This window comes from Hippocampus zosterae, chromosome 15 (assembly GCF_025434085.1).
Source record: "Hippocampus zosterae strain Florida chromosome 15, ASM2543408v3, whole genome shotgun sequence".
In the NCBI taxonomy this organism is placed as follows: Eukaryota; Metazoa; Chordata; class Actinopteri; order Syngnathiformes; family Syngnathidae; genus Hippocampus; species Hippocampus zosterae.
Genome location: NC_067465.1, coordinates 14,528,851 through 14,543,507, shown reverse-complemented (window position 1 = coordinate 14,543,507; position 14,657 = coordinate 14,528,851). Strand labels below are relative to the sequence as shown.

Here is a 14,657-nt window from a genome sequence, read left to right as displayed (position 1 = left end):
AACCTTCAATGTATATGAGAAACTTCTTGTGGTCCCGTTTAGTCAAGAAAAGGTGACAGATATAATGAAAAATGTCAACAATCTTGCTTTTGTAGACAGTAAATTTCCCCAGTGTGAGACAAATGAAGGATGTCTTATCTTATCTTATCTTCTTATCTTATCTTATCTTATCTTAAATATGGCATTCTTAAATAAGATATACGTTATTCGTCAATGTATCGTAAATGTGTCAAGTCTTGGTGAAGGAGAGATCTGAAAAAGTGCAAATGTTGTGGTGAAGGAGAGATCTGAAAAAGTGCAAAATGTTGTTTCCTGAAGCCTCAAACTATCCTGCTGGGAGAAAAATGTTTGTTTGTTTGTTTGTTTGTTTGTTGAACATAAAACATAGATAAAAAAGTAAAAAGAAATAAATCAGTCTTCATTCAACACAGTCATTATGTTCAAGGGAGTAGGATGAAGTAAAAAACTTGTCTAGATTATCTAAAATGTCATACAAGTAATGAAAAATATTGCATAAGATGCGACATAATAAGTTGCCTAGAGGGCCCACTCACTCCTCATGGTCTCTCTTAGTGGAAGAGAGGTATTTTTTATTTATTTATGTGTTGATTTATTTGCATTTTCAACCTGCAGATAGCCTGCTGGGGATTAAAAAAAAAATCATACTGGAAATCGAAGTACCGGTAGTTGTCATACATGTTCAGCCCATATGGCTTGTGGTTACATTTATTGGATGGGAAGTCTTAAAAAGCTGAAATGTTGCTCCTTCAAAGCTGCGGGTACCCGAATGCAAAAATGATTCATACATAATATGAAAAATAATGTGACCTCATTAGACTTACTTTCCCCTTGTGGTAACATTTAGTGAAAGAGAGGTTTTCAAATAGATCAAAATTGTCTTCAATTTGAGATACTAAAACTGGCAGATTCCTCTTGATGTAAAAATGCCGTTTTGTACAACATATGAAAATTCTTCAGCTCCCTTTAGCCCAACTTTAAAATGTAACTTTAAGCGATGACTTTGAAAGTAATTTCTGACTATTCTGCCTGAAAAGGCATCCATAAAAATAAAAATACATTTAAAAAGTAACGAGCGTAAGCACTTGAAGTCATGACAGCTGTCCATAAGCAGCGAGGACGTGTCTATTGGCCAACTTGACCCTCATTGGGAGAGAAAACAAATAGAAGAAGAGAATGGTGCAGCCTGGGATTGGCGAGCCTGGTCACTGGAGATTTTCCAGACAAACGGTGCACCCTGGAAGGGAGGGGAGGCGAGAATAAAAAGGACAGGCTCCGAATCTCATTTTAACAGACCGCACACAATCTGGGCTCCCACAGAACTATCTCTGCCTGACCGCTTTCTATTTATCCCTTATCAGTGTTTACCAAGCGCTAGTTTTCTTTCATTCACACTGTGAGGCAGTTCTCTTACTATCAGTCAACAGCTGACACCGTGGAACGGCCTCAAAGGCGAGAGGAAGGGATCAAAACTAAACCAAAGCTGTTTAAACAATACAACAGAGGAAATAAATTCATAAATCCTAATTCTTCCCAGCCCACAAGGGTATAAGCAGATGCTTTATAGTTAGGCCAAGTGAGCCGGAGCGCAGCCAATGAGGTGCGCCGCCATCAAGGTACATTGGGATGTATATTTTAGGCCAAAAAAAAAAAAAAAACAAGGCCGCGTCGCAATGGAAAATATGGATTTCATCTTTTTTTTTTTTTTGCCATGTCACTCAAAAAGCTCATTTTCTTGCATGTAATTTTTGCTTGACTGTCGTCAAGATTTGCTGTTGGTTTTTTTTGTATACACTGCATATATATATACATATATACATATACACACACACACACACACACAGATATATTCTGTATATGGAATATATTTTCCACTGGAGTACATACTTCATTTTCGCGAGTGGAAACAAAAGCATTTGGAATCAAATTAGCTTGACTCAAACAAGAAAAAGTCTGAAATAGCATCAAGAATCACCACATTAACGACTGATGTTATTAAAGTCATTTCTTAATTTGCAGCATATTCTTGTGCTGCCGCCCAATGCCACTACACCAATAATTATACATCAGCAATACACAGCAATGTAAAACAAAATATCGCAGGTGTTAAAAACTCCATCCTGGCATTAATTGAGGAAACTAAAACACACTCTGGCCTTGTTTTGTTTGTTCCCCCCACCGGAGGCCACCACGCAAACAACTCTATCTGTGGAATACTGATCAAAAGTTAAGTCATTAATTACATTTATCCTTTGGCCAGCTGCTCGACAGCAGATGGATCATTTCTGAGACCACGTTGAATTAAATCCACATAATTCATTTTCCTGGATTAACCAACTGAAGTTGGAGTGGAAGCACGCTGGTCACGGCTGTTTGACAATGCGTGGCCCTGTCGGGACAGGTAACACCGTGGTCTTCTGCCTTGTGGAGTCAAAAGAATGAAAGGGAAATCTTTTTAGGGGCGGATTTGGTTTCGTGGCGGCCGTTTTCTTTTTTTTTTTGCTAGATGGTGAAAGGTACCATGGACAGTTCCTGCAGGCGAGTGCAGGTCACATGGATGCGTTGTTTAGCAACCAACCCGCCTGCACTTTAAAGAGCAAGAGGGGGGATGGGAAAGTGGCAAGGGGTCCAGGGAGGAATAATGACTCTTATCATTGTTTCACTACATACACACACAAACACACACACAGCTTGGATGCTGCTTGTGTAATCAAAAAGTAAAGAGTAGGAACTTTACAGTCATCTCCAGAACACCACAAAGTTGAGGAACACTACAGGAGACTCGCCCATTATGTACTTCTATACAGTTACTTTTCACTAATGTTAAATGTGTATTCTGCAGGTCAGATTTAACACACTTGGACGCGGGAATCCATAAACGAAAATCCATGTGGGGTTTACAAAGACTTTTAAAAGGCAGAAAGACAAAAAAATATATACATATATGATGAATTATACACCAACATTGTTTTGTTCCATCGCGACGCACTGAAAGCGAACTGGGAAACGTTATTTTGTTGTGGGCCTTTAAGATGAATTTATCCCTGATTAAAATATCCCGAAATACTGTTTCTTTTAGAAATACCTCCGCCAACACCATTTTGTAATCATCCAAGCGGATATTTGGAGTCCCGACCGCGCCTGGCGTCTCTTATCTGGTCAATGATGAACTTTTCGAAAACGGCATCTGTCCTGCTAAACCAATAGTTGCCGGAGAGACTGTCAAGTGCTTTTTTTCCGCTCGCTTTCGAACGACGCCCACGTGCGACGCCAAAGTGTTAGTTTGGCAAACTTTCCGCACAAGTCCTGACTCGAAGGCTATGATCCTGATACAATTGACACACGGAAGGCATGAAAACACACATTTTCAAATCTCGGACGGGGGGCGCGGGGTTGGGGAAGGGGGGGGGGGGGGTTGGCGATCAACGGCGGCGTTGAAATAAAACACAAGAGTCAATGTTGAAGTGCGGCAGCGGGGCTCAGTGGTCTTGTATGTGCAGCTGTCACTGTCAAAGCCACAGGCGAGCCGCGACAATGCTTTTGTCTACGCGCACAATACCGACATGTGTTCCTCTAAGACAAGCTTATACTCAGTAACAAACGGCGATTTTTTAAAAATCCACACCATCTCTCGTTATCCGGACCATCCCCCCAAGAAAAGGGGTCACAAAACACTGAGCTGTTTAATCTCCCCCTCAAACTGTCGAAAACCTGCGCTGGCTTTCCAGCAAAAAAAAAAAAAAAAACAATCCTCCAAGTCGCCACTTTTGTCAGCACATTCAAAAAACGTGAAGAACACACGCACAAATCTCCGCAAGTGTGAAGCATGCCGGCGAGTATCGCGGGCGAGCCTCAAAAGGCTTTGGTCGTCGCTCGTATAAGCGACGCCGATCGCCCTCTCAAGCAAAACTACAAGAAATGACACAGAAGAACTTTGAAACCAACCTAAGTGCTGCGATCCCCAAAAGTTTGATTTCCTCCCAGCGATGCTGCTGCTGGTGCTGTTGATGGTGGCTGACGCCGGTGCGGCTTTGAAAGGTAGTCCCCGGGAATATGACATACTGTGTCTTTGACAGCCTCGAGATAAGCACCTGCGCTCGGGTCTCTTTTTACGTCACACCTCCCCATTCACAGCCCTTCAACATGATGCACATTTGCACATCAACAGCCGCCCTCCACCCAGCTTCCTCAGCTACCCCCCACCCAACCCTCCTCAGCTCCCCCATCCTCCTCCTCCTCTTCGCTCTACTCCCACAGCCACGCACACACACCCATACACACACACACACACACAAAGAAAAATACAAACAGGCAAGCAAGGAGGCAGATGCACGAGCACGCTCCAGTAGCAGATTTGTGCGGAAAAACGGTACCACTTATAAGACTAACATTTTGGAATTTCTTTTTTACTACTTTGCTGCCGTTATTAATTGTTACTATATATATATATATATATATATATATATTTATTTGGGGGGGGGGGGGGTTGCAGAATTGTTTTAAAAAATGCAACAGTAAGTAAGGATACTTGTCAAAACTTTGAACACCCTCATGCAAGAGTGCAACCAAGCAGCAGATTTGTGTCCATAAAAAGTATCACAAAAGAAGAGGGAACAATTATGATGGAAAAAAGAAAAATCTAATTCCAATTTTTCCTCTTCAAAAATTCCAATTTTGTTTTAATATGAGACGATTTTTTTCAAAGTCCTTATATGATTTTCTATGCCCTCCCAACTTTACTAAAAATGCATGTGAGTGCGCTCAAGAAGCAGATGTGTGTGTAAAAGGCAATGCACAGACACCGACAAGTGCATATTTATTTGTTGTAGTTCTGCTCATTTAATATAAATCGTATATTGTGTATATTTGGGGTGAGATGGTGAAATGGTGGTTTTGATTTAATGAAACCAATCCAATTTTTTAAGATTATATATATATATATATATATAAATGTGTGTGTCTGTGTGTGTGTGTGTGTGTGCTTGTATCATTTATGTCACGTCATTTCCGACACTGCTTATCCTCTCAAGGGTGGGGGTGGGTGGTGGGGGGGTGCTGGAGCATATACCAGGTGACTTTGAAAAAAGGCAGACGACACCCTTAACTAGTCAGCAGCCAGTTCCAGGACACACACAGACCCGCTCACAGCCACACCGGCAATGCCATGTCTATCATGTAGATTATATTAAATTGTTCACTTCAAATTCAATGAGTCATTCAAATGGATGGCTATTACAAGAAATAAGAAATAAGTGTGTGGATATATATATATATATATATATATATATATATATATATATATATATATATATATATATATATATATATATATATATATATATATATATATATATATATATATATATGGATGTATGGATGTATGTATGTATACACACACACACTTGAGTGGCAAGTCTCCTCCTGTTCTTCCATATTATTTTCAACACATTGTGTAATTATGCTTATTCCCCTTGAATTTGTAAAGATTTCTCTGCCTTTGTCACAAAAGGAAGGCCCGTAGGCCTCCTAAATGTGCATGCATGTGTGCCCAGACCACAAATTTGTGTACGCTGGGCTAACATTTATAGATTCTCTTTGCCACTTTATTTGCCGAGCCTCATTTCCGTGATATTTAAAGAGGGGAAAAAACTTTCCCTGGCTTTGTCATAAGACCGAGGCATATGCCCTCCCAACCTCCTCCTCCATCACTCATCATGCAAATGAGAGCGAATGTCACTCCTCAGTAGCAGATGGCCAGGGATGATAACAATGGCTCAACAGACCAGTTTCAATGTCTGCGACTTTATCGCTACGGCAACAACAAAAATAGATGATATGAAATCCTTGTCCGTTAATTTGATTTCACCCCCCCCCTCCAACTCGCCCTGTTCTTCTTCTTTTTAAATGTCTCTGCCTGTCAGTCTGTTTCACTTCTCCTGCATCATTTAAATAAAAGCCTCGGCTATCAGTGAAACGGCAACCTGGAAATGATTCTGGGTGATTACCATTGACTGCCGCCAAGTCCCGTTACTCAAGTCACTGGGTTTAATTCCTCCCTGCAGGCCATGCTCACCTTACCCCTGATTAATAAAAAAGGTTCCTGAGAAATCACTAATTTCCCCCTCCCCACCTCCTACTGGCCCTCCGGCCAAAGTGATGTCACCCCTGTCGTCCTGCTGACTCCTGTTCATACAAGCCCCCGTGGCGGAGAGTAAACAGTGGCAACGTTTAGCAAACACGGCCAGATTACAATGACAAAAGGCAACCACACTTCTGGGTGGAGCCTGAGGGCAAAAGGGGGCAAAAGAGGGGGAGGGTGGTTGTGGCTGGAAAAAAAGGAAAAAAGAGACACCGCCCGCCCGCCGTTTCCCTTTCACCCAGCTGATGGAAGAGGCCACCCAAACATGCTTATCACCCCCCCCCCCTCCACCCCCAAGCCCGCCCGCTGTATGCTCAAATCTCAAGGGAACCAATGTGAGAACACAATATGGAGTTATAATGTATTTCCACTTGTTTTCTCCACGCACCAATACGATTGTTACGTAAAGGTCTGGCGGTTGATCGTCACCTTGTTTAATGGCTCATTTGAAAGTCTAATGCCCAACTGTACTCCAGAGCCACTCGGCCAGGGGAGACGCACAAAAGGTGGAGAAGAAGAAGAAGAAAAAGAAGAAGAGGAGTTGGCGTCAGAGGCAATGCAAGTTATATCTGAAGCATCTTATCAAACAGACAGTGTCGCCGTGGGGATGACAACAAACGGGGATTATTTCCAGTGTCAAGACGACAAATCAACTTGTATCAACACAACGCTGACAAATTGCACTCACCGGCACAATGTAATGTTCTCGTTTTGGCTCCAAACATCTGTTCACATGTTTGAGGTAAGGCTGAACGATTTTGAAAAATAATCTTATTGCGATTCCCACCCAAGTCCCAAAATTGCAATTGCAATTTCAGATGCGATTATGTTTTTCAAGGTCCTCATTCCACTTATTATATATTTTCTATCAAAGAAGCAATACATGAATCTGTCTTACAATAAACAATATCAGATTTATGAAACATACATCAGTTTTTTCGTCCTTGTACGTTTGGCTAAAATTTAACAATTGGCAACTGAAACATGAATTAATATGAAAGTCAGTTTATTTATCTACTTCAATCTAGAGTTGTTAATTTATAAAACACTTAGTTTTGTAGTCTTTCGGGTGTATATATATAGTGTGCTCAGTGTATATATATACACTGAACTATCCAGCCGTGTATATATATATATATATATATATATATATATATATATATATATATATATATATATATATATATATATATATATATATTGGCCTACTTACTGTAGTTACAGCACACTTGTTTGATAATAGTTTGTGAAGATGCAGTAAATACCCGAAAGACTACAAAATATATATATATATATATATATATATATATATATATATATATATATATATAGATGCGATAACATGGCTCTGTTGGAATGCTACTACTCAAGCAACCCTAGTCAGAGGGGTTACATGCAGAGAATGTGGGCTAAATGGTTACTTCGAAACCCACTGTCACGGTTGACCACGAAACAACTAGTAGCTCAGTGTTCCAACATCCACAAACGGCAACTGCTGTCACAACTTGAGATTGATGAGGTACAACGCAGGTTCCATGGTGAAGGGCCCCAGGCTGCCAGATCAGAGGAGGAGGTCATACAAGAGATTGGGAGGCAAGCCCCAATGAATGCAGATGATGAGATTGGGTGGCCAGCCCCAATGAATGAAATGCTGAGCGAGGCAGCAACTGACCTGAAAGCTAAGATCATGGCGAGAATGAAAGCTGGGCAACCTAGAAACCGATTACAACGGCTATGTGAAGTACCATCTGAAAGTCTCATAGAAAGTGTGAATGCAGCACTGAGTGCGATCCCTACCGTAACGATTACAGAAACCAATGAGCTGATATACGCTTCAGCATCAGTGATCCTGGAGACTCTGGGCTATAAGAGCAACCATGGGAGCCATGAGATACGTTACCCACCATGGAAAAGACAGTTGTAGGCTAAGATCAAGACGGCCCGGAAAGATGTGAGTCAATTGACGGAGGCCCAGAGAGTTGTGATGAAAAGGCCGATACCCGAGAGGTACATCCAGATGACCATACCTGAAGCACTCGAAACTGCCAAACAAAGGCTCCAAGCCTTGTCCAGTCGCCTAAAGCGGTACACGAAAGAGAATGAGGCCAGACGAATAAACAGGCTGTTCGCAACACAACCTGCGAAAGTGTACGCTCAGTGGCAGGGTCCTAACAAGAGAGCTGACCCACCAAGACTGGAAACTGAAAGGTACTGGAAAGGCATATGGGAGAAGGAGGTTGCACATAACAGCAGTGCACAATGGCTGGTGACCCTGAGAGAGGAGCACTGCAACCTCCCTGAACAGAACCCAGTTACCATAACAGTGGCAGACATACACGAAAGAGTCTCAGATATGAAGAACTGGACAGCACCAGGCCCGGACATGGTCCACACCTACTGGCTAAAGAAACTCACAGCACTCCATGAGCGCCTAGGGGTACAAATGAACCACCTGCTGAGGGATGGGACTCACCCAGAATGGCTAACCGAAGGGCTAACGATCCTGATCATGAAGGATCCCTCGAAGGGTGCAGCCCCATCCAACTATCGGCCAATAACCTGTCTCTCCACAACATGGAAGCTCATGTCAGGCATCATTGCGGCTAAGATAAGTGGACACATGGATCAATACATGAACGAAGCACAGAAGGGCATTGGTAGAGATACCAGAGGAGCCAAAAATCATCTCCTGGTTGACCGAACAGTCGCACAAGACTGCAGGTCCCGACGTACCAACCTGTGCACAGCTTGGATTGATTACAAGAAAGCCTATGACTCGATGCCACATACATGGATCACTGAATGCTTGAAGTTGTATAAGGTGAACAGGACCCTAAGAGCCTTCATTGCGAACTCGATGAGGATGTGGAAAACCACACTTGAAGCCAATGGCAAGCCACTTACCCAAGTGTCCATCAATTTTGGCATATACCAAGGTGATGCACTCTCCCCACTGCTGTTCTGCATAGGACTGAACCCCCTAAGCCAAGTAATCACCAAGACAGGCTATGGATACCGCCTCAGAAATGGAGCTACAATCAGTCACCTCCTCTACATGGATGACATAAAGCTGTATGCTAAGAGCGAAAGGGACATAGATTCCCTGATCCACACAACCAGCATCTACAGCAGCGACATCGGGATGTCATTCGGGCTTGAGAAATGTAGTCGGATGGTGACTAAGAGAGGAAAGGTAGTCCGCACTGAAGGGGTCTCACTCCCTGAAGGAACAATAGCAGACATTGAGGACAGCTACAAGTACCTTGGTATACCACAAGCCAATGGCAACCTCGAACTGGCAACAAGGAAAGCGGCTACAGCCAAATACCTCCAGCAAGTGAGGCAAGTCCTAAGAAGCCAGCTCAATGGCAAGAATAAGACCCGGGCAATAAACAGCTATGCCCTGCCAGTGATCAGATACCCTGCAGGAATAATAAGGTGGCCAAAGGAAGAGATTCAGACCACGGACGTTAAGACCCGAAAGCTCCTAACCATGCATAGAGGCTTCCATCCCAAATCCAGCACCCTGAGACTGTACGCAAGCCGAAAGGAAGGAGCCCGGGGACTAGTGAGTGTGAGAGCCACTGTCCAGGATGAAACATCCAAGCTCCATGAATTCATCAAGGAGAAGGCTCCAACGGATGACGTACTCAGAGAATGTCTCAGACAATGGGGAACAGAAGATGAGGCGCTGGAAGAGGGACCATCATGGGAGTACAAGCCCCTACACGGGTTGTACCACCGGACCATAACTGAAGTGGCTGATCTCAAGAAGTCCTATCAGTGGCTAGAGAGGGCTGGCCTGAAAGACAGCACACAGGCACTCATCCTGGCTGCTCAGGAGCAGGCCCTAAGCACCAGAGCCATTGAGGCCCAGATATACCACACCAGACAAGACCCAAGGTGTAGGTTGTGCAAAGAGGCACCTGAGACGATCCAACACATAACTGCAGGGTGTAAGATGCTGGCAGGGAAAGCCTACATGGAACGCCATAACCAGGTGGCTGGCATAGTCTACCGAAACATCTGCGCGGAGTATGGACTGGAAACCCCAAGGTCAAAATGGGAAACACCTCCGAAGGTGGTGGAGAATGACAGAGCGAAGATCCTGTGGGACTTCCAGATCCAGACTGACAAGATGGTAATGGCGAACCAACCAGATATCGTGATCATAGATAAAGGACAGAGGAAAGCCGTTGTAGTGGATGTAGCGGTCCCAAGTGATGGAAACATCAGGAAGAAGGAACAAGAGAAACTCGAGAAATACCAAGGGCTCAGAGAGGAGCTGGAGAGACCCTGGAAGGTAAAGGTGACAGTCGTGCCTGTGGTGGTCGGAGCACTCGGGGCAGTGACCCCCAAATTAGATGAGTGGCTGCAACAGATCCCGGGAACAACATCGGACATCTCAGTCCAGAAATGTGCAGTGCTGGGAACAGCAAGGATACTGCGCAGAACCCTCAATCTTCCTGGCCTCTGGTAGAGGACCCGAGCTGAATGAGGGACGGACACCATCCGAGGGGTGAGATGAGGATTTTTTTTTTATATATATATATACGGTATATACTGTATACACACCACACACGCGCACGCACGTGCACACACACACACACACACTCTCACACATATAGAACCCTCTAAAACAAAGGTGTCAAACATACAACCCGCGGGCCGGAACCGGCCCCCCAAGGAGGTTCATTTAAAAATGAAAAAATGCATAAAAGACACAGAATGAATAAGGTGAAATTCATGAAGCATCCGCTAGGGGACACACTGTTTTAATCAGAGGAGAAGAGAAGATTGTTTTGATCAGAGAAGAAGACAACAGCAGTCTCAGTTGTGTGCCTTTTATAATCAGTGGGATCAATTGCAATGCATATACAGTATGTGAATGATAAAAGTAAATTGCACAAAGAAATCTAAGGTGCTTCATGAAATGTTTTGTCAAAGATATGTTCATCAAATTTCAACATTTTCCTAATGTTCTTTGCTTCTTTAGACCAAAATAAATGAAATACACTTTATTTTGGTCATTTATAGCAGAGTATGGTATAATTTTAATGGTCCAGTCCACTTGACATCGACCGAGGCCGTATGTGGCTCACAATGTGAAATGAGTTTGACACACCCTGCTCTAAGAACTCCTGATCAAGCCTAAAAAACAGACAACACGATACGTTTTTGAAACAACTCTTCGGACCCAATCCTTGGGTCGATGAGCTAATTGCACACTGTATAACCGCGCTGGACCTCGCCAAAGCTATATTGACAGATTCCCTTGTCAGCACAGTCAAAGGAGAAGACGGCCTTTTCCACTGCAGGAGGTTTGTGGCAGTACCATATGATGCCCTTTAGTCTGTTTGGAGCCCCAGCAAAATTCCAATGCTTCATGAATCAGGTCTTGCAGCCACATCCAGGAAGGTTGTGAGTTTGTGAAGGTTATGAAGCCCCAAGAAGCGAAACTCTCCACCATTCAAAACTTGCCAAGGCCAGTAACCAAGAAGCAAGTGAGATCCTTTCTAGGTTTGGCTAATTACAAAAGGCTATTCATTCCTAACTTTGCTGCAGTAGCTGCCCCTCTCGCAGATTTGACAAGGAAGAGACACAATCGGATGGTCAAGTGGAACCTAATGGCTGAAGAGGTATTTGACAACCTGAAGACGGCCCTGTGTTCAACACCCGTGCTGACTGCCCCAGACTTTAGCAGAGAATTTGCAGTCCAGGCAGATGCCTCAGAGTTGGCTCTGGGTGCTGTACTTGCCGAGGTCAATGGAAGTGAGGAACATCCGATACTTTATTTGAGTCGGAAGTTGCCACCAAGAGAGAAAAACGATGCTATAGTGGAAACGGAATGCCTGGATGTGTGTTTCAATGCACTGCATGTTTGCACTGTGGTTGAGAGGAAATAAATGTCATCTGTGTTGTATGCTGCATATAGAACATACTTGACAATAAAGCTGACTTGACTTGACTTGATGGCGGAAAACAAGAAAACAAATAGCAGGGTGACTAGATTGTTTTGAAGCCCGCTTTTAATTTTTCTGTTGTGCACAGGCCGAGGAGCAAGAGCGGAAATTCAGAAGCATTGTCCCGCTGTAATGCCGTTTGGTCTTCTGTCATCCTGCCGAGGACGTCAGGCCCTGGCAAAGGGATATGTGGCATCACACGGGGATGTACAGTGGAAGGACCTTACCTCCTATTTCAGAAGCCAATGTCGCACACAAAAATGGCCGACAAGCCAGACACTACATTTCCCAATTGTTGGTGCTTTATACACACACACACTCACACACACACACACACACACACACACACACACACACACACACACACACACACACACACACACAGTGCTGAGGTGTTCAGTGTTCTCCCCGTGCCTGTGGTGGGTTTTCTCCGGGTACTCCGGTTACCTCCCACATTCCAAAAACATGCATGGTAGGTTGACTGATTGGGCACTCCAAACTGTCTCTCAGTGTGATTATGAACGTGAATGGTTGTTTATCACTGTCTGCCCTGCAATTGGCTGGCAACCAGTTCAGGGTGTACCCCGTTGACGACCCATGTGAGGATAAGCGGATCAGAAGATGGGTGGACGGACGGACGGGCGTGTGTGTGTCTCTCTCTCTCTCTCTCTCTCTCTCTCTCTCTCTCTCTCTCTCTGTGTCTCTCTCTCTCTCTCTCTCTCTCTCTCTCTCTCTCTCTCTCTCTCTGTGTCTCTCTCTCTCTCTCTCTATATATATATATATACATATATATATATTTATAATAAATTTTTTTTTATATATATAAAGAGAGTCAAACACATATATATATATATATATATATATATATATATATATATATATATATATATAGAGAGAGAGAGAGAGAGAGAGAGAGAGAGAGAGAGAGAGAGAGAGAGAGAGAGAGTCAAACCTCGGTTTTCGTCCATAATCCGTTCCAGAAGGCTGTTCGAAAATCGAAACCACGTTCTTTTTAAAATAAAAATGTTTCATGAACACATCTGCTCACAATGGAAACCAACACGAGGAAGCATCACTTCCTCGTGTAAGGAAGGCGAGAGGAGTCAAATGGTGCATTCAAGCGTGCTCAGTTTGTTCAAGAACCGAAATTTGTTCATCATCCAAGGCATAAAAAACTAGAAACTTTGGGTCGAAAACCGAATTGGCCGAGAACCGAGACGTTCGAAAACTGCGGTTTGACTACATCTCTCTCTCTCTCTCTCTCTCTCTCTCTCTCTCTCTCTCTCTCTCTCTCTCTCTCTCTCTCTCTATATATATATATATATATATATATATATATATATATTCCCGAAGGATTGCAGCCCTTGCGTTGAAAAATGCATTCTAATTCTACTACAGTAAGATATCGATTTACATTCCATCAATTGTTCAACCGTAGTTTGCCAAACACACAAAAATAAAATCTCTTTCCCGGCAAGCATCAAACAAACTGCTGTTTTGTTTAGCTTGTTTCATCCCTTGAAAACAAAAAATGGACTGATGGAGGAGTGGGTTGCACAAAATTACATGTCAAACAAGGGTGCGCGTTTTTAAAAGTGCCGCCTCGTATTTGTAGAAAGTGTTTGATTGCATTTAGAAAGGTATTACAATGGGTCACATCTGTGTCTAAAAGCTTTTTGCATTCTGCTGCAAATGATGCAAGCCTAGTGAAGTGTCGCAGCACCCCGTTGTTTTGGAGCACCATACCTTCCTCGCGCAAACAAAACCTACACAAACATGTCAGCCTCACTTCTTCTAATGCACTGCCGGGTCACCGTGTCAGCGCTGGAACTTCGCTCGCTTGCTCACTACGCGGCACAGCGCACCCTGCAATTTCCACAAAACAATGCGGCTAATGTCATGTGGCAGCCCAAACAAAGAGTACTTAGGGCCATTGAATTGCGCAGATGTGTACAAAATCTATATTCGACCATGCTTAATTTCAGCCTTAAGTGATGAATATATGGAAATAAACTTGCGTCAACAGCAGATGACACTGTCATACATAGCGGTCCGCCATGTTGAATATTTAACTACATGCTCAACACTGATAAAAATTAAGGTACATTCGCCATATCTCAAATCATCTTTCCCAGTTGAAAGGAATGGAAAGGCCATTAATCTGTTTTTTTTTTTGTTTAAAAAAACACACAAAAAAACAGCACTCTATGTTATTGTTCTTGACAATATATGTTTCAGTTCCATGTACATTGTGCTCCTTGTTCAACATTGTGCACACCATAACCATGTGGGGGCAGTACAGACATATGGATAGACAGTACTTGGAACCCGTCTCAGCTCCTAAATAAGCCGCAGTCTTATTAGTCATTCTTCGTAGAGGATAGGGAAGATATGCCGGTGGGTATTTTTATTTTGTTTCTGGCCCTGTGTTACTCCAATGCTTGTGTCCAAATGGACGTTGCTTACAAAGTTATAATATTGCAACACTCATAACTTAAGGTGCCTATAAATATAAACTGCTCTAAACAGCAGATGGA

General features: G+C 43.2%; 1 protein-coding gene across 11 annotated transcripts in view; it reads right to left on the bottom strand.

The window, feature by feature from the left end:
* st18 (ST18 C2H2C-type zinc finger transcription factor) overlaps positions 1-14,657 on the bottom strand; it is a 74,964-nt gene that overhangs the window by 48,557 nt on the left and 11,750 nt on the right. Inside the window, exon 1 of one of the 11 annotated variants that reach the window (XM_052088397.1) lies at positions 3,964-4,203. The exons of 9 other annotated variants lie outside the window; for them this stretch is intronic. In XM_052088397.1, the coding sequence (XP_051944357.1) occupies positions 3,964-4,078 (115 nt within the window). In that variant the 5' untranslated portion in view covers positions 4,079-4,203. Of the gene's footprint in view, positions 1-3,963; positions 4,204-14,657 lie in introns of those variants that run through there. One more of the 11 variants, XM_052088400.1, reaches the window with a different exon arrangement.